This window comes from Hippocampus guttulatus, chromosome 19 (assembly GCF_054856545.1).
Source record: "Hippocampus guttulatus isolate MCC_2025c chromosome 19, RoL_Hgut_1.0, whole genome shotgun sequence".
Lineage (NCBI taxonomy): Eukaryota > Metazoa > Chordata > Actinopteri > Syngnathiformes > Syngnathidae > Hippocampus > Hippocampus guttulatus.
The window spans coordinates 1,593,756-1,613,372 of record NC_141279.1 but is presented as its reverse complement, the minus strand read 5'-3'; the positions used below and the strand labels follow the sequence as shown (position 1 = coordinate 1,613,372).

The following is a 19,617-nucleotide window of genomic DNA, read 5'->3' as shown; positions in this document are numbered from 1 at the left end:
TCCGGATTTTCCTGTCACAATGCCACTTCCGGGGCTTGTAACGTATTTATAGCTGGCGCAACGTTTGTTTTGTTTTGTTTTTACAACCCAAGACGTGCTAACTTTAGGCGACAATAATACATGTAATAGCACGCCTTTTAATTGTTAGCTACCTGACAACTTCACTACAGTTTTTCAAGGGTGAAGAGGCATTGATTTGTTACAGAAAGGGTTAACAAATGTTGACAGTCTTAGAAAATAAAATATATGTATCAATGGTATCACTGTAAGTAAGTAAGTAAGTAATATATAGACCCCAAAAAATACTTGCGACACTCTAGGAAAAACCGGAAGTAGGGGGAGGTAATTTTCTTGTGCGCTGCAACGGTAACGGCCTTTCCCCTTCGAAACAGTTGTTCGGTACTTTCCGGACCCGCTCGGAAGCATTCGTCGTCTCCCCTTTCACTGCAGCGCCTCCGCGGAGCAGACTGGCTCACTGCTCTCATCCGAGTCCTAAGTGCACCCTGTCGGATCTATTAAACGACCAGCGCCGGCTCCCCGGAAGCCCTTAGTTCGTGTACAAATGCAAGCTATCAAATGCGTGGTAGTCGGCGACGGGTAAGAAAAAAATTACGCGTGTCAAGATTCTCTCTCCCGTGATGTGTCCACGGAGGATGCTATGTAAAAAAAAAAGGGGCTGGGGCTCGCTGATCTGTCGATCGCCCTATTTTTGTGCACTCTACCCCTGATGTTCGTTACATTTTTGTTGTTGTGCTTCTTGGTTCTATTTCGTACCTTAATGGTGGCTCTTAAGAGTATCGTAAGGTTATTCGGCTAAAATGCGGCGGGATACGATGCGGACCACCTACACGCCTTGTAGGCCACTGGAGGCAGGCTGAAGTGCTGATGCACGCTTGGGAATGTGTTGTCCTGTTAACAAACAAGCAGGCCCCGGTGCCCTAATTTTTTTCATTCAGTTGCATGCATGCATCTTCGTCATTCCCATGGTACTATCGATATAACGCTTGCCGATTGAAGCCACTGTGAAGCGATCGTCATAATTAAGCGAGGCAACGACAGACACGCTCCAGTTACTGTTTTTTAAGTCTGCAAAATAGCTGTAAGTGATGACACGTAGTTAGTGCACTTGTTCGAAAGAAATCCTCCGTTGCACACTTAAAGATGTATTGTTTGGGAGCATATGGACGTTTACAGGCAGGGAGTGGCCAAGTGGGTCAGTCTTGTTTAATAGCACTCCTCTTAGTTTGTAAGGTGTAGGCAGGGATTACATTTCGATTTTATATGCACATGTACAGTAATCCCTCCTTTATCGGGGTTAATGGGGACCAAAACCACCCAAGATAAACGAAAATCCGCGAAGTAGCGACCAATAAACATAGAGCAACATATACAGTACTGTGCTCAATGTATATGAGATTTTTTTTATTTTTGATGAATATGTTTGAAAAAATCCGCGATGCACCGAAGTCGCGATAAACGAACCGCGAAATAGCGAGGGTCACTGTAAATGGTTTAAAATTCCTTTCTTTATAAATCTCGTTTAATCTTAAAAGTGCATGACTATATTTTTTCAATACCAATTACTTGTTAAAGTTGTGTGCCTTTGTACAATCAGTGGGATCAGTTGCAATACATATACAGTGATCCCTCGCTACTTCGCGGTTTGTTTATCGCGGATTCGGTGCATTGCGGATTTTTTCAAACATATTCATATTTTTTTCCCCCATATACATGGAGTACAGTACTGTATATGTTGCTCTATGCGACTCGCTGTTGTTTTGCAGCTTCTCCCGGACTGTTTGCGGACTTAAATAAATAAATAAATAAATATTACCTGTATATGTTAATTGCTCGCTACTTCGCATATTTTCGTTTATCGCGCGTGGTTTTGGTCCCAATTAACCGCAATAAACGAGGGATTACTGTATGTGAAAAATAAAAGTAAATTGCACATTTGTCTAAGGAAATCTAAGGAGCTTCATGAAATGTTTTGTAAAAGATCTGTTTATTAAATGTCAACATTTTCCTAATGTTCTTGTGCTTCTTTAGACCAAAACAAAGGAAAGATATTATTTTGGTTATTTATAGCAGACTATGGCATAATTTTTATGGTCCGGCCCACTTGACATCTACCGAAGCCGTATGTGGCCCACAATGTGAAATGAGTTTGACACCCCTAATTTAGACGTACCGTACATGTACGTCCTTGGTAGGCGGGGCCTAATTTTAAAAAGACGTACAAGTACTTCTTGTGGAATGAATTACGAGGAAAACGTTATTGAACGTGTAATTCATGAAAATAAAAGTGCTTTTTTTCCCCCCAAAACGTGACTGAGAAAATAGACATTTTAAGCTCGCTCATCCAAATTGTCAGGCGTTATAAATGATTTCAAACAAGTTCAACTCCCCTAAAAAAAAAACTTTGGGCACCGTGTCATACTCTTCTATGCATCAGCAATTATGTGTGAGTCGATGAGAGGACAATTGTGTCTGTGATTACGAATGTGGGTGCACGTGAGCTGTGATGGGGGTAAAATCAGAGGACAACTGTGCCCCTCAGGCCACATGAATGTAGGCCAGTGTCTGTGTGGAATTCACTGAAAGAGAGTTTCCGCCTCCCTTCAATCAGACACACACACTGCATACTTACGAGCCGTACTCAGAGTGATTTTTTTTTTTTTTTTGCACATACGCTATGCAACTCTGGACTACTTGTCCCTCCATTGTCTTTCAGGGCTGTCGGCAAAACCTGTCTGCTGATTAGCTACACCACCAATGCATTCCCTGGCGAATACATCCCCACAGTGTGAGTAAAATAATGTTGTGAGTTTGCCGTTTTGTCGTGTCGTTTGCCAGTAAGCATAAATTGTGCCCTTCAGTGTATTCCACAACGCATTGAAAAGAAGGGATGCTCACTAGAAAATCTAAATACATTCCATGATGCACCGTGCCAATAGAGAACAAAGATTTTTCCATTTCTGTTTGAACAAAGATTTTTCCATTTCTCCACAACAACAGTGGACTCTAATAAAGCGCTTGTTTGCATTCACTTTTTTAACATTACCGCCCGTCCGTGTCATTGCTTGGTTGATCCAAAACTTTAATGCGTATCTCACTTATCGGCAAAGGTTTGCAGGTGTGCGCGCATGTAGCGAATGTTGTGTTTTGTTTTTGTCGGGGTTCGGTCAACGTTACAGACAGTTGGAAAGAAGATTGCGAGACATTCCCACACAAGACACAGGCTGCTTAAGGCTTAAGATGTCATGATTCTGTTCTTGTGTGTCTCCAGCAGGTGTTTTGAGAAGTCTCGAAACACGACATAAATAGATATAGCCACCGTATACTGTATTTCCAAATAAAGCCGACGAGCCAACCGAAATTGTCCGTCTGTTTTTGATTCTCCAAATTGTAGCCTTTGTGAATTGAAAATTGCATTCTGCTGTTGCGCAATGTCAATTTGCATTTGATTCGTTGTTCAGCCCTAATTGAGAAGCGCAGAGGCACTTTCAGCAGCCAATCGTAGAGCACGTAACAGTCCAAACAAGCTTCACATTGTTAGGCAGGGCTACAAAATCTGGTCATCTTTCTAAAACATCAACGAATCCTTCTTATAGCTTTGACAACTACTCCGCCAATGTGATGGTGGATGGGAAACCGGTCAATCTGGGCCTTTGGGATACAGCCGGACAGGAGGACTACGACAGACTCAGACCATTATCTTACCCACAGACGGTAATCAAACCTGCTCTCTCGGATATCATTCTTTTGTGGCACTCTCTCGGTTTATCTTTTTAATATGAATATATGTTCGTTTAACTCTCTCTCTCTCTGTATATATAATATATAATATATATATATATATACAGTATATATTAGAGCTGTGAGTTTAGCGCATTTTTATTGGCATTAATTTAAATGAATTTTAACGGGATTAATTTTTTTTCTCGCGAGATTAACGCGGCACACGTCACAGCGGATGTTACGTTGCTCTATAAAGACACCATAGAGCGCTGGTGCACCGAGAGTCGCTCAACTGATGAATTGAAATGAAGAAGAGTACTTTGGTACAATACGCATATAGTGTCTGTACATGCATTCATGTTATTTGGACTTTTGGCTTGTCCTGTCAGGGTTCGCCACGGTGAGTCTCTTGCATGAAATCTGTGGGACAATTTTTATGTTGAATGCCCTTCCTGACACAACCGACACATTTTTTTTTTTATCTGGGGTTTGTACCACTTCACTACCAGTACGTGCACGTACGGAATCAACTAATAATAGGATTCGGTCATCGAGAATTCCGTGCCGAGGATAAAATCTAATTTTGCACCTGGTCAGCTCCTGAAAATTCAAGGTTGAATCCAACTCGTTTCCCTGAGGGACTAGCTAAAAAAACAATATGCAAATGTAGGATTGGAGTTGGTTTCCATTTTTATCCTCGAAGCCTGAATAACTCAATCATATGTCTCTTGAAATATTTTTGCGGTATACATTGACGAAATCTATACATGAATATGCAAACACGAGTTTATAGATCAAATGTACACCTCATCATATCATGGCTACAACAAAATGAGTGAAGTAAAAGTAATAATATGAATTATATTAATAGGGCAAATTCTTTTGATGATAAATATTTATTAATGGACAAGGAGCCATTTTTCATAATCCCTGCACCCCCGTAACCTGATAACATGGTAAACTGTCCACTGTAGTGACCGCCGTCCCTGACAGGGTTAAAACGCTTTATATCAACTCATTGTGTGTTAGTAAATAAATATTGGTAATTATGTAACATTTCAAAATATGTGAAAAATAATAAAATTCACTCAAATAGATTTCGAGGATGTAAATGTTTTCCTATTTGAGTGGCATAAGGTCAGAAACATTTTTCTTTTTTAAATCACATACCGATGCATGGATGGTATCACCGAGCCACCGATAATTGAAGGCTTTATGATAGCATTCTATTGCAGCACTTGAATAGAACCATTTTTGATTCCAGGCGCCTCGCCGTTGCAGCAAACGTGCTTCAGCTATGCTGCGCCAGCAACACTGCATTCCATAGTGCCGCCCGCCCCCCCATCCCACCACATACACAATAAATGGGTTCGTTGATGGCGCGCTGCTATGTGCAGTGTGAAAAGGCCTTCAGTGTTCAACAAAACTGAGAAAGAATATTTGAATATTTCATCTTATTGTAGGCAGTATAACATTAAGTGCGGCTTAAACATTAACACGGCGCTTCAAGCAGAGGAAAATTAAAATAAAATACCCTATTTTCCGCACTATAATACGCCCCTAAAACATTAGATTTTCTCAAAAGCCGACCGTGCGCCTTATAATCCGTTGCGCCTTCTATATGGATCAGTGTTCTGATTTCTTAGACGTGGTATTTTAAATGTTCTGTAATCTAGCGGTTGTGAAAGCTCTACTTCAATAAAGCTGTATTGTATTGTATTCCCTTTAGTGTAGCTCCATCTTGTGGATGCATAAGGAAACCGCAGCCAGTGCTCTTTATAAATAAAGCGGTGTTTTATTGTATTGTATTCCCTTTAGCGTAGCTCCATCTAGCGAATGCATAAAGCAACCTCAACCACTATTGTAGCTTCTATTCTATGCGCCTTATAACGCGGCGCGCCCTATAGATGAAAACGGTTTTAAAATAGGCCATTCATTGAAGATGTGCCTTATACTCCGAAGCACCTTATTGTGCGGAAAATACAATAGCCAAAAGAAATTGCACGTTAAAATGAAATAAACGGTGTACTTCCAATGAAAACACACGCAGTCTAGCACAAACAGATCTTGCTCTCAACTAGTCATGTCTTTGGTTCTCTCCCAGGATGTGTTCTTGATATGCTTCTCCCTGGTCAGTCCGGCTTCCTTTGAGAACGTCCGAGCTAAGGTCAGTACGCTGACTGATCGCCCGAACTCCCTCCCTTTCCTTTTTACTCCCACCGCGCCGAGTCTGACCACAACGAGGCACATCTTTGGCTCCACCTGGCTTAGTACACTGCCCACTACTCATCCAGACCTCGTTTTACAATCTACTGGATTTGTACCCTGCGGGCCATAAAAAAGGTTGCAAAATGAGGTCTGAATGAGTTCAAACACTCTGCAGAGTGAGCGCGCCGGCACCTCTGTGGTTTTGTCTGCTGAGTATCATGAGATACTTTCGTATGAAATCACACTTTTTCTGAGGGTCAAAGCTCACAGTGTAGCGTGGATAGGTTGCCTGGGGATATTCTGTGCTCATACATGCTTGCATTCCAGATTGATCCGTTCGTAATGCTGTCATAGTCGCGGAAAGGCGTGCGACGCTCGGCCTTTATATCAAACTAACTATTCTTTCTCTCCTGTCACCAACTTGGTACATGCATTTGTGCGGATGTGTGCATGTGTCTGTGTGTCCTTGTATTTGTGTGTCTCGTATGTGTGGCACATCAGTGGTACCCTGAAGTGAGACATCATTGCCCCAACACGCCCATTATCCTTGTGGGCACCAAACTAGACTTGCGAGATGACAAGGATACCATTGAGAGGCTGCGGGACAAGAAGCTTTCCCCCATCACCTACCCACAGGGTTTGGCCATGGCAAGAGAAATTGGTAAGATCAGGTGTTCCAAATGTCACGGGGGGGGGGGGGGGGGGCGTTTTTCTTTTGATGTTTTTCCAGCATTTCAGTAATTCTAATACAAATGTGACCCGCCATGGCAAAATGAGTCACAATGATGAATATTCCAATGATTATCGCAACCATACTAATTACCACAAGAGAACTTTTTTTTTCTCCAAATGGTATATTTTGATAGCACATGATTTGACCTGGACAAAACAGTCAAGCTTGTGAAAATGAGTTGAGAAATATGTTCGAACTTATTTTCAAAGTCCACACATTGCCGTTGAAGGAAATGTTGCCCCTAGCAACATGGCCACCGAGCAGGCAAAGTGGTCAGCCTGGCTGCTACTGTGCGCCAGCGTATAACTGCGATTATTTCTCTTTACGCTACTCAAACAAACGGCAATAGGCCAAGTAGCGTTCAGTATTTTTTTGGCCATGGCAAATTTTAATGAAAAATCCTGCACATTCTTGGCCTAATTTTTGCTCACAATGACATCGAATGATTTAAATGACCATTTATTTTGGTTGGACACTGTCAGGAAGGCAACCCGCAGCGAAGGCCATCTTAAAAATAAAAGCTTTACAAACAATACATGAACAGCAATGCCTTGGTAGGCCTTCATTTTGAAGTTGGCGCTCTTCGCGCGTGGCAGCTGGCTTGACTTGCCCTCTCGACTGGAGGCTGCCCGAGCTCAGTTTTTGTAGTCATCACATACTGTTACCATCAACATCAACACGACATTCGGAAATCATGATCCGTCGCTAATTAAGGATGCTAAAAAAACCAAACGGCTAATTAATGATGCTGTCCTTGTATCGTATGGCAGCAGTCATAGTAGCGGTGAAGACAGGCTGGCAACAGTTGTGAATTAGATATTAGACTGATGACGTCTCTTTGTCGTGGTCGTGCATGCGCTTTGCTAAAGGTAGTACGAGTTCATTGAAGTAGTTCAGATTAGCTGTTCTTGAAGGCAATATTCAGGATTTTTGATTACCCAGAGTGTAAATAAAACATGTCTTATTGCTTCACTCGTTGGCGTTGACATGAAATGTCATCACTGGGAACCCTAACGAGCAGCCCCAGCGATGGCAGTTATTGTCAATATGTTTTGTTTTGGGGTTTTGTTTTGTTTTTTTTGGCAGAGAAAAGTATTGGCCAACTTGGATTTGATCATTAAGCTGGTAAAGTAAAAAAAAGAAAAAGAAAAAAAAAAGAAAAGATAGACAAAACACTAACTATGGACAGCAGATGTCAGTAATGGGCTCTTTTGGATGAGATCACGTCGATAAAATCAATGTGCACCCTCTGAACACGGCACAACTGGACTGTGACAAGCAGCTAGTGATCGATCAAAGTGTTTGACTACGAAGAGCCTCACAAAAGATAGAAAAGATTATTTGATTTTAGAACAAGAAGCTATAGTGTAATAGACATACATACATGGGCACACATAACCACACACACACGCACGACTAAATACTACTACTACTACTAAATAATGTGCAAACAGTTTGTAAAGTTGTTAAATGTAAAATGGTTACACTGTTGAACATTTGTACAGTAAATCCATTATTTTGCCATCAAAAGCACATTTTCATTGTTATCGACTGTTCAGATGATGCAAAAACTACTCGTCATAAAAAGTTACTGTTGTACATAGAGTATATCTTTTCACATGTAGCTTGTTGTCACAATATGCTTTTTGTTGGGGGGGAGAAATTATCCCATGCTCTGCTGATTACTAGCAAATTGAATAAATAAACATTTGGAACGAATTCGGGCAGGAAAACACGTCTCTACAAAATTTTCTAGTTACGAAATTCCTTCCAGAAACAATTAATTTTGTAAGTAGGGAGGTACCACTGTACTTCAGATCAGTCCAGTCGAGTAACTCGCTTAAGGATACCTTGACGTTTGCTGTTGGTGAGCTTCAAGCCGAGAGACGCTACCACCTTTGACAAACTGACGACAACTGATGGACTTTGGTGGGCCTGGGAAACAAGGTCTTTTTTGCAGGGGGGGGAAACATGTCCCTTGATCATGGTCTTTTCCTGGTCCTCAGGGGCTGTAAAGTACCTCGAGTGTTCTGCGCTGACCCAGCGAGGTCTGAAGACAGTGTTCGACGAGGCCATCCGAGCCGTGCTCTGCCCCCCGCCTGTGAAGAAGAGGGGAAAGAGGTGCACCATATTCTGAGAAGACGACCGTGAAAAAAAAGAAAAGACATGTCAACTGCAAGTCATTAAACAAGAACCACTATATCTGTAGGATGACGAGGAGAGAAAACTAGCTTGAGTGGGTGTGCACTGCTAAGATTGCTTTCTTTCTATTGATGTTTTTTTTTTTCAAAGCGATATTGGTCACAGGACCGATACTTCTCTCGATTGTGTTCTCATTACTGAATAAGGTCAAAATACAGTGACTGCGTACCTGCAGTACTTTGTATCCATAGAACCACACCGAGTTCCCATGAGGGCTATAACAAAGGTTTCTATTCCTCGTCTCGCACAGCTACATTCCCGTCTTTGGTAGTCCCGCTTGCTTGAATGAATGCCGTGTTGAGCGATAGAACGTAAAATGTGAACGTGTCTTAAAAATGCCGGAATCAATTCTTAGATTAGGAGATTATGGTGAGAAACTACTTGAAGATTTAGCCGCCAATAAAACTAGTCCTTGAATTACAATTCAACCGTTTCACACAACCTGTAACCTGGTAACATGAAAAACTGTCCACAGTAGTAACCGCTGTCCCTGAAAGGGTTTAAGCATGATGACACCATTGTTACTGAACACTGTTATTTAAATAAACAAATAAATACATAGCGCTGGGATTGACTTAATCTTGATTACTAGAAAAATACAAAATATTTTGCCTTTGGTAAAATACAACCTGAACTGCATTTATAGCCGATAGGCATCATGCAAATATTTATGAATGAAATTACAAATACCTCCAAATACTGTCCTGCCATTTGATTAGAAGGACTTTAAGAGGTTAACATGATGAAAAAATACTTTCGATTAGGTAGGTGAAATTGAGCAAACACTAAAATAATGGTTAAAATTTCAAATTTAAGCCTTTCATGCACCCTGTAACCTGATAACATGATAAGCTGTCCACTGTAGTTACCGCTGTCCCTGAAAGGGTTAAGCAAAATGGCAAGAAGAATTTTGCTAGGTGGTTGTTATATTATAAATTCTAACACATCAATAAAATGTGTCTCGCAAGTACAAATGAATCATAATGTTTCATGGGAGTATTCATTAAAATGAAATACTTCAAAAGTCAAATACTCCCGGAAATAAAATGAACTGAGGAAAATTCTGGTCCATGACTAAGAAAATTTGGAGGTCATTTTTTGGTCTGTGACGTTTTATGTCCTGTGACGTATTTGAACATACTGTACATCACATTTTATTATTCTTTGGGAGGTTTTAAGTTTGTTAACTTTAGCCTTGCAGGGCCTTGCATAAAAACAAATTGTTACAACCGGAAATTAGTTCGTCGTGATGGCGTTGTATTTCGGAACAAACTGATTTAGGGTAGAAGGTGTTTTCACTTTATGTTGTTGGCCAATAACTAGCAGGTCGTTGGAATCTCTTTTTGTTCTTTCTGTATTGCATCTAAATTTACTTCAACGTTAAAATATGAAATTATGTAATGGTTTTCCAGAAGACAATGACCTCGCATGAGTTTTATAATATATTTGGCAAACCTGTTATTGCGGAGATAAAGTTTTAACGTCCTCCTTCTTTTCTGACCTTTTGTTGATATGACACATTTATGTCTAGCACAATGAAGGAATCATCAATATATCAAAATTGTGCCGTATTTTATTGACACTAATAAACAGTGGCTTTATCCTCGGGATAAAAATGACCGCAAATATGCTGATATCACATTCTAAAGGACACAATTGTGACTTTAAATCACTATTTGTTAAGATGTATTTAAAATCTTTGTTACCAAAAAAAAAAAAAAAAGTAACACAAGATGAAATCCTTGACTTCCCTGTTGGGTTCCATGGACTTTTTTGTTTGTGGTCAAACGTCATTTGATGTTACTCAGGTGTTTGAGTAACTTCATCGTAACTGTGAACATGTGACAGACAACCGCGGAAAACCTTGCTGCCTCTGAGTGTGGAGGACTTTGCGCGGGTCTTAAACTATTCTGCCATTGTTTTGATGTCGTGTGTGTGTGTGTGTGTGTGTGTGTGTGTGTGCGTGCGTGCGTGTGTGTGGGGGGGGGGGCGTTGTTTGATCGTCCGGGGAAAGTGCATGAACGACAGTATTGTTTTAAGCCAAGTGTCTAGTGTCAAGTTTTTTGGTACTATTTCATATTGTACTGCAGTAATAAATGCGGCTGTCAAAAACTAAACATCTTCTGATGTATAATTGTTAGAAAACGAATGCTTTATGAATAGCTAAACGAAGGCCCATTTAACTCTTATAACTCGAAAAAAAATGAGGCGAAGTGATTAACGTTGAAGTTAGAAGTGTTGCTAATATTGTAAAATAAAGGGGAAATTTCAGTTGCATTTAGCTGTCGGTGACAAAAAAAAGCGCCTTTTATGAAATGTAAAGTACTGTAAATGCATTTCCGCATGGGTGCGGGGCTGTGGTGTGTTTGTCTCCCCCTCTTGGTGAGACACGGCACTCCTACTCTTTTTTTTTTTTTTGTTTTACTGGGTTTTTTTGTTTTGTTTTGTTTTTTGCATTTTTTGGCTGGCATAGCAAACTATGTGGTTGATAATGTTGTGTTGTCCTGCCTAGATAAGGTGCCGAAGTAATACAGCACCAATTCCTAATCTACTATTGCATGGGAGTTCTCTGGTTATTTGACACACTGTAATTCTTAGGAGAGGTTGAAAATCATTGGCCATGTATGTATGTAATGTAAGATGAATTGTATACTTGTTACAACTGTGTCTCATTTTTAAATTGTTATTACTTCACGTCTGCGGGGTTAAACATTTCAATTTTTTGGAATACAAAATACAAATGTGTATGTGTACGTCCGGCTTTTTTGTTGTTGTCCTGATTTATTCGACACACGAGACATTACATGTACATGATCAAAGAAAATGGAATAAAAAGTACCGAGATATGTCAAAAAACAACACACACAAAAAAAAAGCAAAATACGCAACCCGCGGCGCAGAGGCAAAGAGAAACTGGTCTTGACGAGTTCTTTTTCGCCTTGTCGCGAGGTCACTTACGTCCAGCTCAAATAACAGCTCTCGCTCCTTGGAAGCAATTTCATAGTCTGCTCGGAGGGCCAGGTCGTGAATCTTGGTACACTCTCCCAGGTCCATGCGCTGTCCAGCAAACAAATAAATGAAGAAAAAAAGACCAATGGATACAAACAAAACCACGTCATGTGCGCATGTAATAATGACGTTTGCCTCGTTTGCATTCACGCAGGCCTGCCTCACCACTGGCTCCATCTTGGCTAGCGGGCTAAAGCTTGCTGGCCTAGCATACAAACAGCCACTCACCATCCCTCGCCGTTCCCATCAGCTGGTCGAGCAAAGCTCGCATTTGAGCTTGGGCTGACATTGTTGCTGGCTCTTTCGTCGACGGCGCTGATACCAAAGGAAGCGGCAGAAAAATGGGAGCTTCTGATTAATTGTAGGAGTGGAAAAACTGTCATTCGGTCGAGCATCGCCGATTCCAGACGTTCTCTAAGCGTTCTTTTTTTTAAGGGGAAATTACGTCGACTACTGTCAAAGTTCCGTTTTGGGGTTAGATGGAGCATGGAAGCGTTGGAGAACCGCAATATTATCCAATCAATGCAGAGTTTGCTGAGCATTAGTATACATTTATCCAATCAGGGCGGAGCGGAGCTTCCTATACATTTGGTATTACTACCCTGAGTCATACTTTTTAGGCAACATTGCTTAAACCAGATATTGTGGATCGTGTAATGCGTTGCCGTAGAAAATGTCACTGTGTGATTGTGTGACTACGATTGAGAATAATGAATTATAATCAATCTGAAAATGTGTTCAGAATTGCAAAAGGAATGTCGACCTTACAGACAAATTCAGGGTAAAATACTCGGAAAAATTGATTTCCCACCCACCCTCACTTGCGTACGGGGAACAGCCGTACCTGTCTTCTAGCTTTTTAGCCAAAGATTCGTGAGACGACGCTTGAAGGTGAGTAAAAACATGTTGATTTTAACTTTGAACTCACGTTCCAATGACGGGATCTTTCGTGGTGGCTCGTATTGCAGCTGTCGTGTGACGTTGAGGGGAGTGGAGGGGAGGTCAGGGGGGGTGAGGGTTGGCCTTTTCGCTCAACAAGTTAGCAAACTGCACAAACGTAAACTCTTAAAAGCCGCAAACTCCAAAATACAAGCGTCGTGGCCGTGCATTCAAAGATTTGTCACCAGAGAAGCGTAGCTACTAACTCGGGTACTCCAAATATGTGTCTAACGTAATCGATCTCTTCTACGCCTGCAAATACAAGTTATGCTAGTCCTAGTTTGACCTGTGCTGGGAAGTATCTGGAGTGACCTTTAGTTTGCATCAATAGGCCAACATTCACAAAGGTAGATGTAGCAGAAGGAGCTGGAAATCTCACATAGACTACTGTGCAGCCTGGGTTAGTTTTGATGTTGTGCCACAGATGATCACTGAATTTTGCCTGTGTCAAGCAGATTTGCGCAGAGCGATGCACTAAAAAGGACCATGGAGACGACGCACTGTCCCACCGAGGGTGATCCCCTGAAGAGCGGAGAGGACGGAGTGGAGCCGGCGACGGCGCCTCCAGCCACCGAATTGAAAAGAGGCTGCAAGGAAGTGCTGGGGCTTTCCAAACTGACCCACTGGCGCACGGCCATCTTCTTCCTCTCCTTGTTCCTCTGCCTCACCGTGGTCTTTGCCTTCTCCTTCATTATTCCGTGTCCTGTCAGACCGCAGTATCTCGCTTCCTGGAACAGGACATTCACTGGCGCGGGTGTGTGTGTTCCCCCCCCCCCCCCCCCCCCCGATTTTTGATAGTGTCATCACAATTTGGGATCGAATGTTCTTCTTTTTTTGCTCCAGAAACCTATGACTTCTTAGCATTTCAAGATGCGAGCAACGACAAAGTGATGGATGTCCTACTTGTGGTCAAGGCCTCCGAGACCAGCCTGAACAATACATGTGCAAATGCAGGTAAGATAAGGCCAAAATCCTGAGGCAGATGTGCGTTTCACTACCTCACCACGATGCCCTCCAAAAGCTTTAATGATTGAAATCAAAACTTTGGGGACGTAAATGAGAGAACAACTGGTCTTTGTGCATTACCGCAGGTCTGCCGTCGCCGTGCGTGTTTATGCTGGCGGTGGATGGGACCAACGGGGAAACCCTGTGGGAGCGTCCACTGGATCCGGACTTCCACTGGGCCCAGTGTGGCCTGGACACAAACACGGGAGAGAAGTGGGACTGTCTGCTGTTTCATTCCGACCGACTGTCAGCGCTGGACAAATCGAACGGTAATGGTGATCACTTTTTGGGGGGGGTTGTTGTTTCAACATCGATGGATGAATCAGTAAGGGGTACAAAATACATCTGTTTTCAAATGCCAGGATTAAAAGTAAAAAGTCCAAGAAATCTAATGAGGTACATTTAAAATGGAGGTTGAGCGACCGGTAGAGATGTTAAGAGAACAATGGGCACCACAACAGTAACAGTTTGATGACGTGTGCACGTGTGTATTACCAGGCGAGGTCAGGTGGCAGCAGCCGCATCCTCCTGGTCTGCACAGCAGCCTGCCCGTGCTCATCGTCCCCGATCTGGACGGGGACAAGGTCAGCGACGTGGCCTTGGTGGCATCTGACGGCATGCAGGTAAATAATCAGATACTCAACGCACACAACATTGTATCCAAACAGGTCCAATGCGAGAGTTGTATCCCGAAAACAAGGTCCTCTAAGATCGACTTACTTTGAATGTGAGGGTGGCGACCCAAGGTTGACTTGTGTTGCTGAACACCCTCCTAAAATTTTCAACCCTCCTTTTTATTTCCTAAGCTAAATCTTCTTTCAATTGTAGACTCAGCTGGTGTTCCTCTCGGGGAAGACGGGAGCTCAGATTGGGTCCACAGTGGCTCTGAACACCACAGAAACATCCGGTCATCTTCTCCAAAAGACCGGGGATGGCGCTCAGTACCTGCTGCTGCAAAAGGGTTAGTGAATGTCGCGAACCCGTCGATTATTTACAGAATGCAAAGTTTCGGACAAAGCCTTGACTATTAGGAAAATAGTCATTTGTCTCAAAGTTAAAATTGTTTTCCCTATTATTTTCTCTTCACTAATAGTGTTACATGTTTACTTTAAGTGCAAGTCGTTTTTATTTTAGCGCGGTTGTAGTTTGGTACTACACCTTTCTGATGTTAGTGACCCGGATGCTTCTCTGTGGCAAATTTTCCAGACACCGGCTTGCACGGACTGGCTCTGTGGAGGATTGCAGCCAAAGCCAAAGAAGGGCTGGAGGCGGGCTTCAAGAAGCCGAAACAAATGGAGAGAAAAACCGCGGCCGCATCCGGATCGGTCCCCGTCTACGAGTAAGACGCCGTGTGCCCGGGACTTCACTCGCAGGGCACGTCTGCGTTCTCATTTGAACCCGATGTTTATCCGGACGCATGTAGGTGTGACTCACTGAGGCGTGTGGCGAGAACAGACAAGGGACAGTCGTCCAACTTGATGCTGGTTACGGGCAACGAGGTACTCTTAATAGATGGAAAGACATTACAGCCTCTGTGGATTTTCAATACCACCTCAGTCTTCAGGTAAGCATTTTGGATTCCTATTCAGTAAAAGATGCATGCTCAGTGTGGTACGTGTGCTCCCTCTAGTGGTTTGCAGGAGAATCACTTCAATGTTCCAACCCATTCATTCCAATACAGTGAACTTGTCAAGTACACTCGAGTTGTATTTTTAAGAGTACTGTAATTACTTTGACTTGCACATGAGGTAGTTCTATAGGTCTTATGAAAATGGAGCAACGGTAAAGTTAGTTGATTTATTGTATTTATTTATTTTTCCTATCTGACATCCATTTAGGGAGCCTGGCTTTGGTCATTTCAACAAAGATGGTATACTTGATATTGCGCTTGAGGAGGATATGGACAACTCCACCAAGAGGGCAAGTTGGAACTCGTCAGTACAAAAAAAAAAAAAAGAAATAGATGTGGTACCACAACATACGTGGCAGTCCTGAGGTTTAGTAAAAGTGATGCTAATTTCCGTTAGCCCAGCTTTGGTGTTTCGCATTATATTATTAGCACTAAATTACAGAATAAAAAAAAAAAAGGTCTCTATATTGCGGATTTTCACCCTGTTGCATGTTGGTCAGAAACGTGAACTCACAATGCTTGTCTTTTTCCCGCAGGTGGTGATCCTGGACGGGAAGTCCGGTGAGGTGCTGTGGAAAGTGGACCTTGTGTCCAGCGCCAACTTGCCTCGACCCACCTCCATACACACCACCAACTCCATTTCCATCTTTGTGTTCTGGGGGCTGCTGCCCTCGCAGTCCAACTCCACCGTAAGGCTTTTGTGTTCGAAACGTCTTCGCACTGCTCGCTGTTATGCTAGATGTGAACCGAAGATCTTGTTTCAGGTCCAACATCGTTCTTATATGCTGTATCCGCTCTACTCCAACGTGCTGCTCGAGTCTGAAAACATCGCGGACCACATCGTTACATTTAAAGGTACCACATTCGTCATTCAGACTAAATAGAAACTCCTACCCTGAAACCTCAAAATGGATGTTGACCAGCGCAAGCCAGTCATTGAATCCAATCTAACATCAATGTCCAGTTTAAGACCCAAGATTGAGACTGTTGGCTAGACATTAAGCGCATGGGACTTTGAAAGGCACGACACGGCCTGCTGAGCGACGTGGGAGCCGGCGAATAAATCAGTAAAATTGGCTGTTGTGAATTTTTATGGCAGCGACATTGATGGAGAGAGGACGTCACGCCGCCTTCATCCTGCTGACGGGTCCCGACTCCAAGAACACGGAAGGCACGGTCGTCCTCACTAAGTGGAAGCTGAAGCACGACGTGCCGCAGAGCAAGGTGCTCCCCATCGGCGATAGCGAGGCCACGGGAACGGACGACGATATCAAACAGGCCTTTAACCGACTGCGCTTCAGCGATAATTGAACTAACCTTTGGACCAGTTGACAGTTTGTCTGTTCATTCCTTCTGTGTCAAGTGTTTGTTTTCAGGCCACGCATTTGCATAGACAACAATACATGTATGCCGGATAGCGTGATTGCCTCAGCCATTTTTTCAAGGTTTTCAGAAAATAAAGAATTTTGCGGGAAGTTAAATGATGATTGAGGCAATTATATAAGCTATGACGCTAACCATTCTAGATGGTGTTTTGTCAAAACAGCTGTCGTTTTCCCTGACAATCGCACCGCCTGCTGAGAAATCCATCTGAACCTTTTGCTGTATTTTAACTTGCACTTTCTCACAACGATGCAATTCTTTTCTTTTCCACTTAAGCTCTCTTGTGCAAATCTATGCAATTGTTTCACACCTGTGCTGTAAAGGTTAGTGGGGGTAACTGCTGTACATTTTACCACTAGAACAGCCTTAAGCTTTTACATTTCAACTTGAACTACCCCGCCACTTGTTACAAGGATGCACTGTGGTTTTATTTTCAAGATTCGCCGAGGCAGTGAATTCTTGCAAATTGGTTGTAGCGCCTTATCTATCATTTATAGTATTTTGGGGATTTCTATTTGTAAGATTTTTATTTTTGCCCTATGTTAATATATTCAAAATGTGTTGCTCTGAAGGCAAGCTTGGGTTTTTCCTTAAGTTTCAAGTTGTTCAATATTAAAAAGATTTTTAAACATCTGGAACTGTTATCCACCTACCGCACCAACACTCGCACTCTATTGACTTTGGGAGGACGCTATGATACAATTTAACATAATGCCGGATCGTGCCAAATTCATCCTCATTGAAATGAATTCCATGAATTTATTGCAGCATCAAACGGAAGCCAAGGTACCGCTGAAAACAAAGGGGACCGCAAAGGTTACCATTGGCGAACTGTGGTTCTCACGCGCATGAGCTGTGTCCATTGGATTCAGTCACGTACTTCTTAGCGACAGATCATAGTCCAATGATAACGTACAGTATGGCATTAAATCACTGGGAGCTATTTGCATCCTAGTAACGCATTTTAGTGCACTGCAAACCGGAGCCCAAACATCAGTTGTTTGTAATCATTTACTTGTCAGACTACTTCCGCATTAGGAGATGATCATCGTCCGCCAGGGGCGTTTATCACTGAAACGTTACACTTTGCACTTCCGAGCCTACAAACGTCAACAGACATCCAAGTGATACGAGCATAAGGTAATTCTTACTTACTTTTAAAAGTAGCCTATAAAACAGAATATACCATTACATTATATCCATATTCCGCTGTGTTTTCCTCGAGAGCATAGAAGAGATATTTTTTAGAAAATGATCCACCTTTTCTCAAACCTATTTTTTCCCCCCAATGAATAATTCGATGGTTCCATACGTTTTTTTTTTTTTTGGACCAGTCATGTCACTGTTATTACAATATTGCCGTTCCAATTTTTGCAAAAGACTAATTGGCCTGATTTGCCCAATTTGGCAGCCATTTTCCAAGATCGACACTTTATTTTGCAGGGGCTTACAGTCTGCAGTGGTGGGAAGTAACCGAGTACAAATACTTTATCTTAAAAAAAAATAACGCTTTACTCCTGGCCACAATGTATCTAAAGGTGCACCACAATCAATTTGAATCGTGTCTAAAGCTTCATTTACTCGAGCGGTTAAAAAGCGAAACAGATTTCCTGCAGACATAAATATTCCATGTTTTTATCTACAATAAAAACATACGGGCCCGACCTTTATGAAATATGCTTAAGTGCACAAGCATGTGCACTTGCCAGTGTAAACTTTTGCTACCTTTGGCATGTGAATGCCATGTCAGATGTTGGAAACGTGAGCGTTTAATGAAGGTGCTGCTGTCGCTGCTGATTAAGGACACGCGGGTGACGATGGCTGAGGACGTAAAGGCCAAACTGGAGAACTATCGGACCGCTCCATTTGATGCCAGGTTTCCCAACCAGAACCAGACCAGGAACTGCTGGTCCAACTATCTCGGTAAAGCTTCCGGCCCACATGAAATATTTGATCTTTTTGCCGACTCTCTGCATTGAAACTACATCACGAGACAGGCTCTGTCGGTCTCTTTCATCACGCGCTAATTAAGCTCTTTCCCCTCCAACCTGTCCTAAGATCACCGGACTTGAATAACAATTGTATTGTTGTCGTCAGTCTATGACTAGACAAGCTAATAGGTGTTGTATGTTCTTGTCGAATGGCTATTAATAGATTACCATCGCTGCCAGAAAGCTCTGGATGCAAAAGGTGTGGACAACGCCCCATGCGAGTGGTACCGGAGGGTCTACAAGTCGCTCTGCCCCATGTCTTGGGTAAAGAACATCAATCCATTGCTTACATGAAACTGCTTTTGCAAAACGTTTTGATTTGACATCATGTCTCCTAGATCCAGAAGTGGGACGAGCAGAAAGCGGAGGGGACGTTCCCCGGAAAAATCTAATGACCACCGTCAACACAGACGAGAATGTGATTAACAGCCAAGTGCTTGGGGAGCGTGTTGCTCCATCAACAACTTTACTGACTCGAAATGCGCATTCCTTACAATCGCCATTAAAAATGTAGAGCAGAGCCTTAATAAATATATTCTATATTTATCTCAAATACTTGTCTCTCGTCTTTCGTGCCGGGCAGTATTCCAGAGTGCCTTCGGAGTACTTTAGAGTACTCCCGCTAGCTTACTGCTAATTGATGGGCTCACATTTTACATTGATAGTAGCGTAACAGATTATTTGACATTTGGCTTTACGCTAACATAACGTGAATGCCCTTGACAGGGTGACGCAAAGTAGATTCAACACCTGGGGGAGGAAACAAAATGACATAC

The 19,617-nt window shown here is 42.4% G+C and overlaps 3 protein-coding genes and 2 long non-coding RNA genes across 5 annotated transcripts; 3 read left to right on the top strand and 2 right to left on the bottom strand.

Annotated features, from left to right (window-relative positions):
• Positions 1 to 415: 415 nt before the first annotated feature.
• On the top strand, positions 416 to 11,629 carry LOC147189499 (ras-related C3 botulinum toxin substrate 3). The gene is made up of 6 exons (XM_086138082.1): positions 416 to 597; positions 2,735 to 2,806; positions 3,615 to 3,732; positions 5,846 to 5,908; positions 6,451 to 6,610; positions 8,689 to 11,629. The coding sequence occupies exons 1-6, from the start codon at positions 563 to 565 to the stop codon at positions 8,817 to 8,819; spliced, it is 579 nt and encodes a 192-aa protein (XP_085994208.1). The 5' UTR covers positions 416 to 562; the 3' UTR covers positions 8,820 to 11,629.
• On the bottom strand, positions 7,126 to 12,272 carry LOC147189498 (uncharacterized). Its single transcript, XR_015103914.1, has 3 exons — positions 12,122 to 12,272; positions 11,843 to 11,941; positions 7,126 to 8,781 (listed from the first exon to the last, which is right to left on the bottom strand). It is a non-coding gene; the product is annotated as an uncharacterized LOC147189498 (long non-coding RNA).
• A 363-nt stretch (positions 12,273 to 12,635) lies between these two features.
• LOC147189496 (protein FAM234A-like) lies at positions 12,636 to 17,483 on the top strand. Its single transcript, XM_086138079.1, has 12 exons — positions 12,636 to 12,784; positions 13,288 to 13,586; positions 13,676 to 13,786; positions 13,924 to 14,106; positions 14,336 to 14,460; positions 14,666 to 14,798; positions 15,044 to 15,176; positions 15,261 to 15,401; positions 15,676 to 15,757; positions 16,004 to 16,156; positions 16,232 to 16,322; positions 16,567 to 17,483. The coding sequence occupies exons 2-12, from the start codon at positions 13,319 to 13,321 to the stop codon at positions 16,776 to 16,778; spliced, it is 1,632 nt and encodes a 543-aa protein (XP_085994205.1). The 5' UTR covers positions 12,636 to 12,784; positions 13,288 to 13,318; the 3' UTR covers positions 16,779 to 17,483.
• Positions 13,894 to 14,706, bottom strand: LOC147189497 (uncharacterized). Its single transcript, XR_015103915.1, has 3 exons — positions 14,558 to 14,706; positions 14,333 to 14,446; positions 13,894 to 14,027 (listed from the first exon to the last, which is right to left on the bottom strand). It is a non-coding gene; the product is annotated as an uncharacterized LOC147189497 (long non-coding RNA).
• A 425-nt stretch (positions 17,484 to 17,908) lies between the features above and the next one.
• On the top strand, positions 17,909 to 19,394 carry cox6b1 (cytochrome c oxidase subunit 6B1). Its single transcript, XM_086138083.1, has 4 exons — positions 17,909 to 17,990; positions 18,653 to 18,773; positions 19,005 to 19,105; positions 19,180 to 19,394. Exons 2-4 carry the CDS (start codon positions 18,668 to 18,670, stop codon positions 19,231 to 19,233), a joined length of 261 nt encoding a protein of 86 aa, XP_085994209.1. The 5' UTR covers positions 17,909 to 17,990; positions 18,653 to 18,667; the 3' UTR covers positions 19,234 to 19,394.
• The last annotated feature ends 223 nt before the right edge of the window (positions 19,395 to 19,617 follow it).

Bases quoted from the DNA above. Each gene is read 5' to 3' on its own strand.
- LOC147189499 (XM_086138082.1), top strand. From the start codon at position 563: ATGCAAGCTATCAAATGCGTGGTAGTCGGCGACGG. The intron at 2,807-3,614 runs GTGAGTAAAATA...TCCTTCTTATAG, and splicing joins GGCGAATACATCCCCACAGT to CTTTGACAACTACTCCGCCA. The intron at 6,611-8,688 runs GTAAGATCAGGT...CCTGGTCCTCAG, and splicing joins GGCCATGGCAAGAGAAATTG to GGGCTGTAAAGTACCTCGAG.
- LOC147189496 (XM_086138079.1), top strand. From the start codon at position 13,319: ATGGAGACGACGCACTGTCCCACCGAGGGTGATCCCCTGAAGAGCGGA. The intron at 14,799-15,043 runs GTTAGTGAATGT...CAAATTTTCCAG, and splicing joins GTACCTGCTGCTGCAAAAGG to ACACCGGCTTGCACGGACTG. The intron at 16,157-16,231 runs GTAAGGCTTTTG...ATCTTGTTTCAG, and splicing joins CCTCGCAGTCCAACTCCACC to GTCCAACATCGTTCTTATAT.
- cox6b1 (XM_086138083.1), top strand. From the start codon at position 18,668: ATGGCTGAGGACGTAAAGGCCAAACTGGAGAACTATCGGACCGCTCCA. The intron at 18,774-19,004 runs GTAAAGCTTCCG...GGCTATTAATAG, and splicing joins CTGCTGGTCCAACTATCTCG to ATTACCATCGCTGCCAGAAA. The intron at 19,106-19,179 runs GTAAAGAACATC...CATGTCTCCTAG, and splicing joins CGCTCTGCCCCATGTCTTGG to ATCCAGAAGTGGGACGAGCA.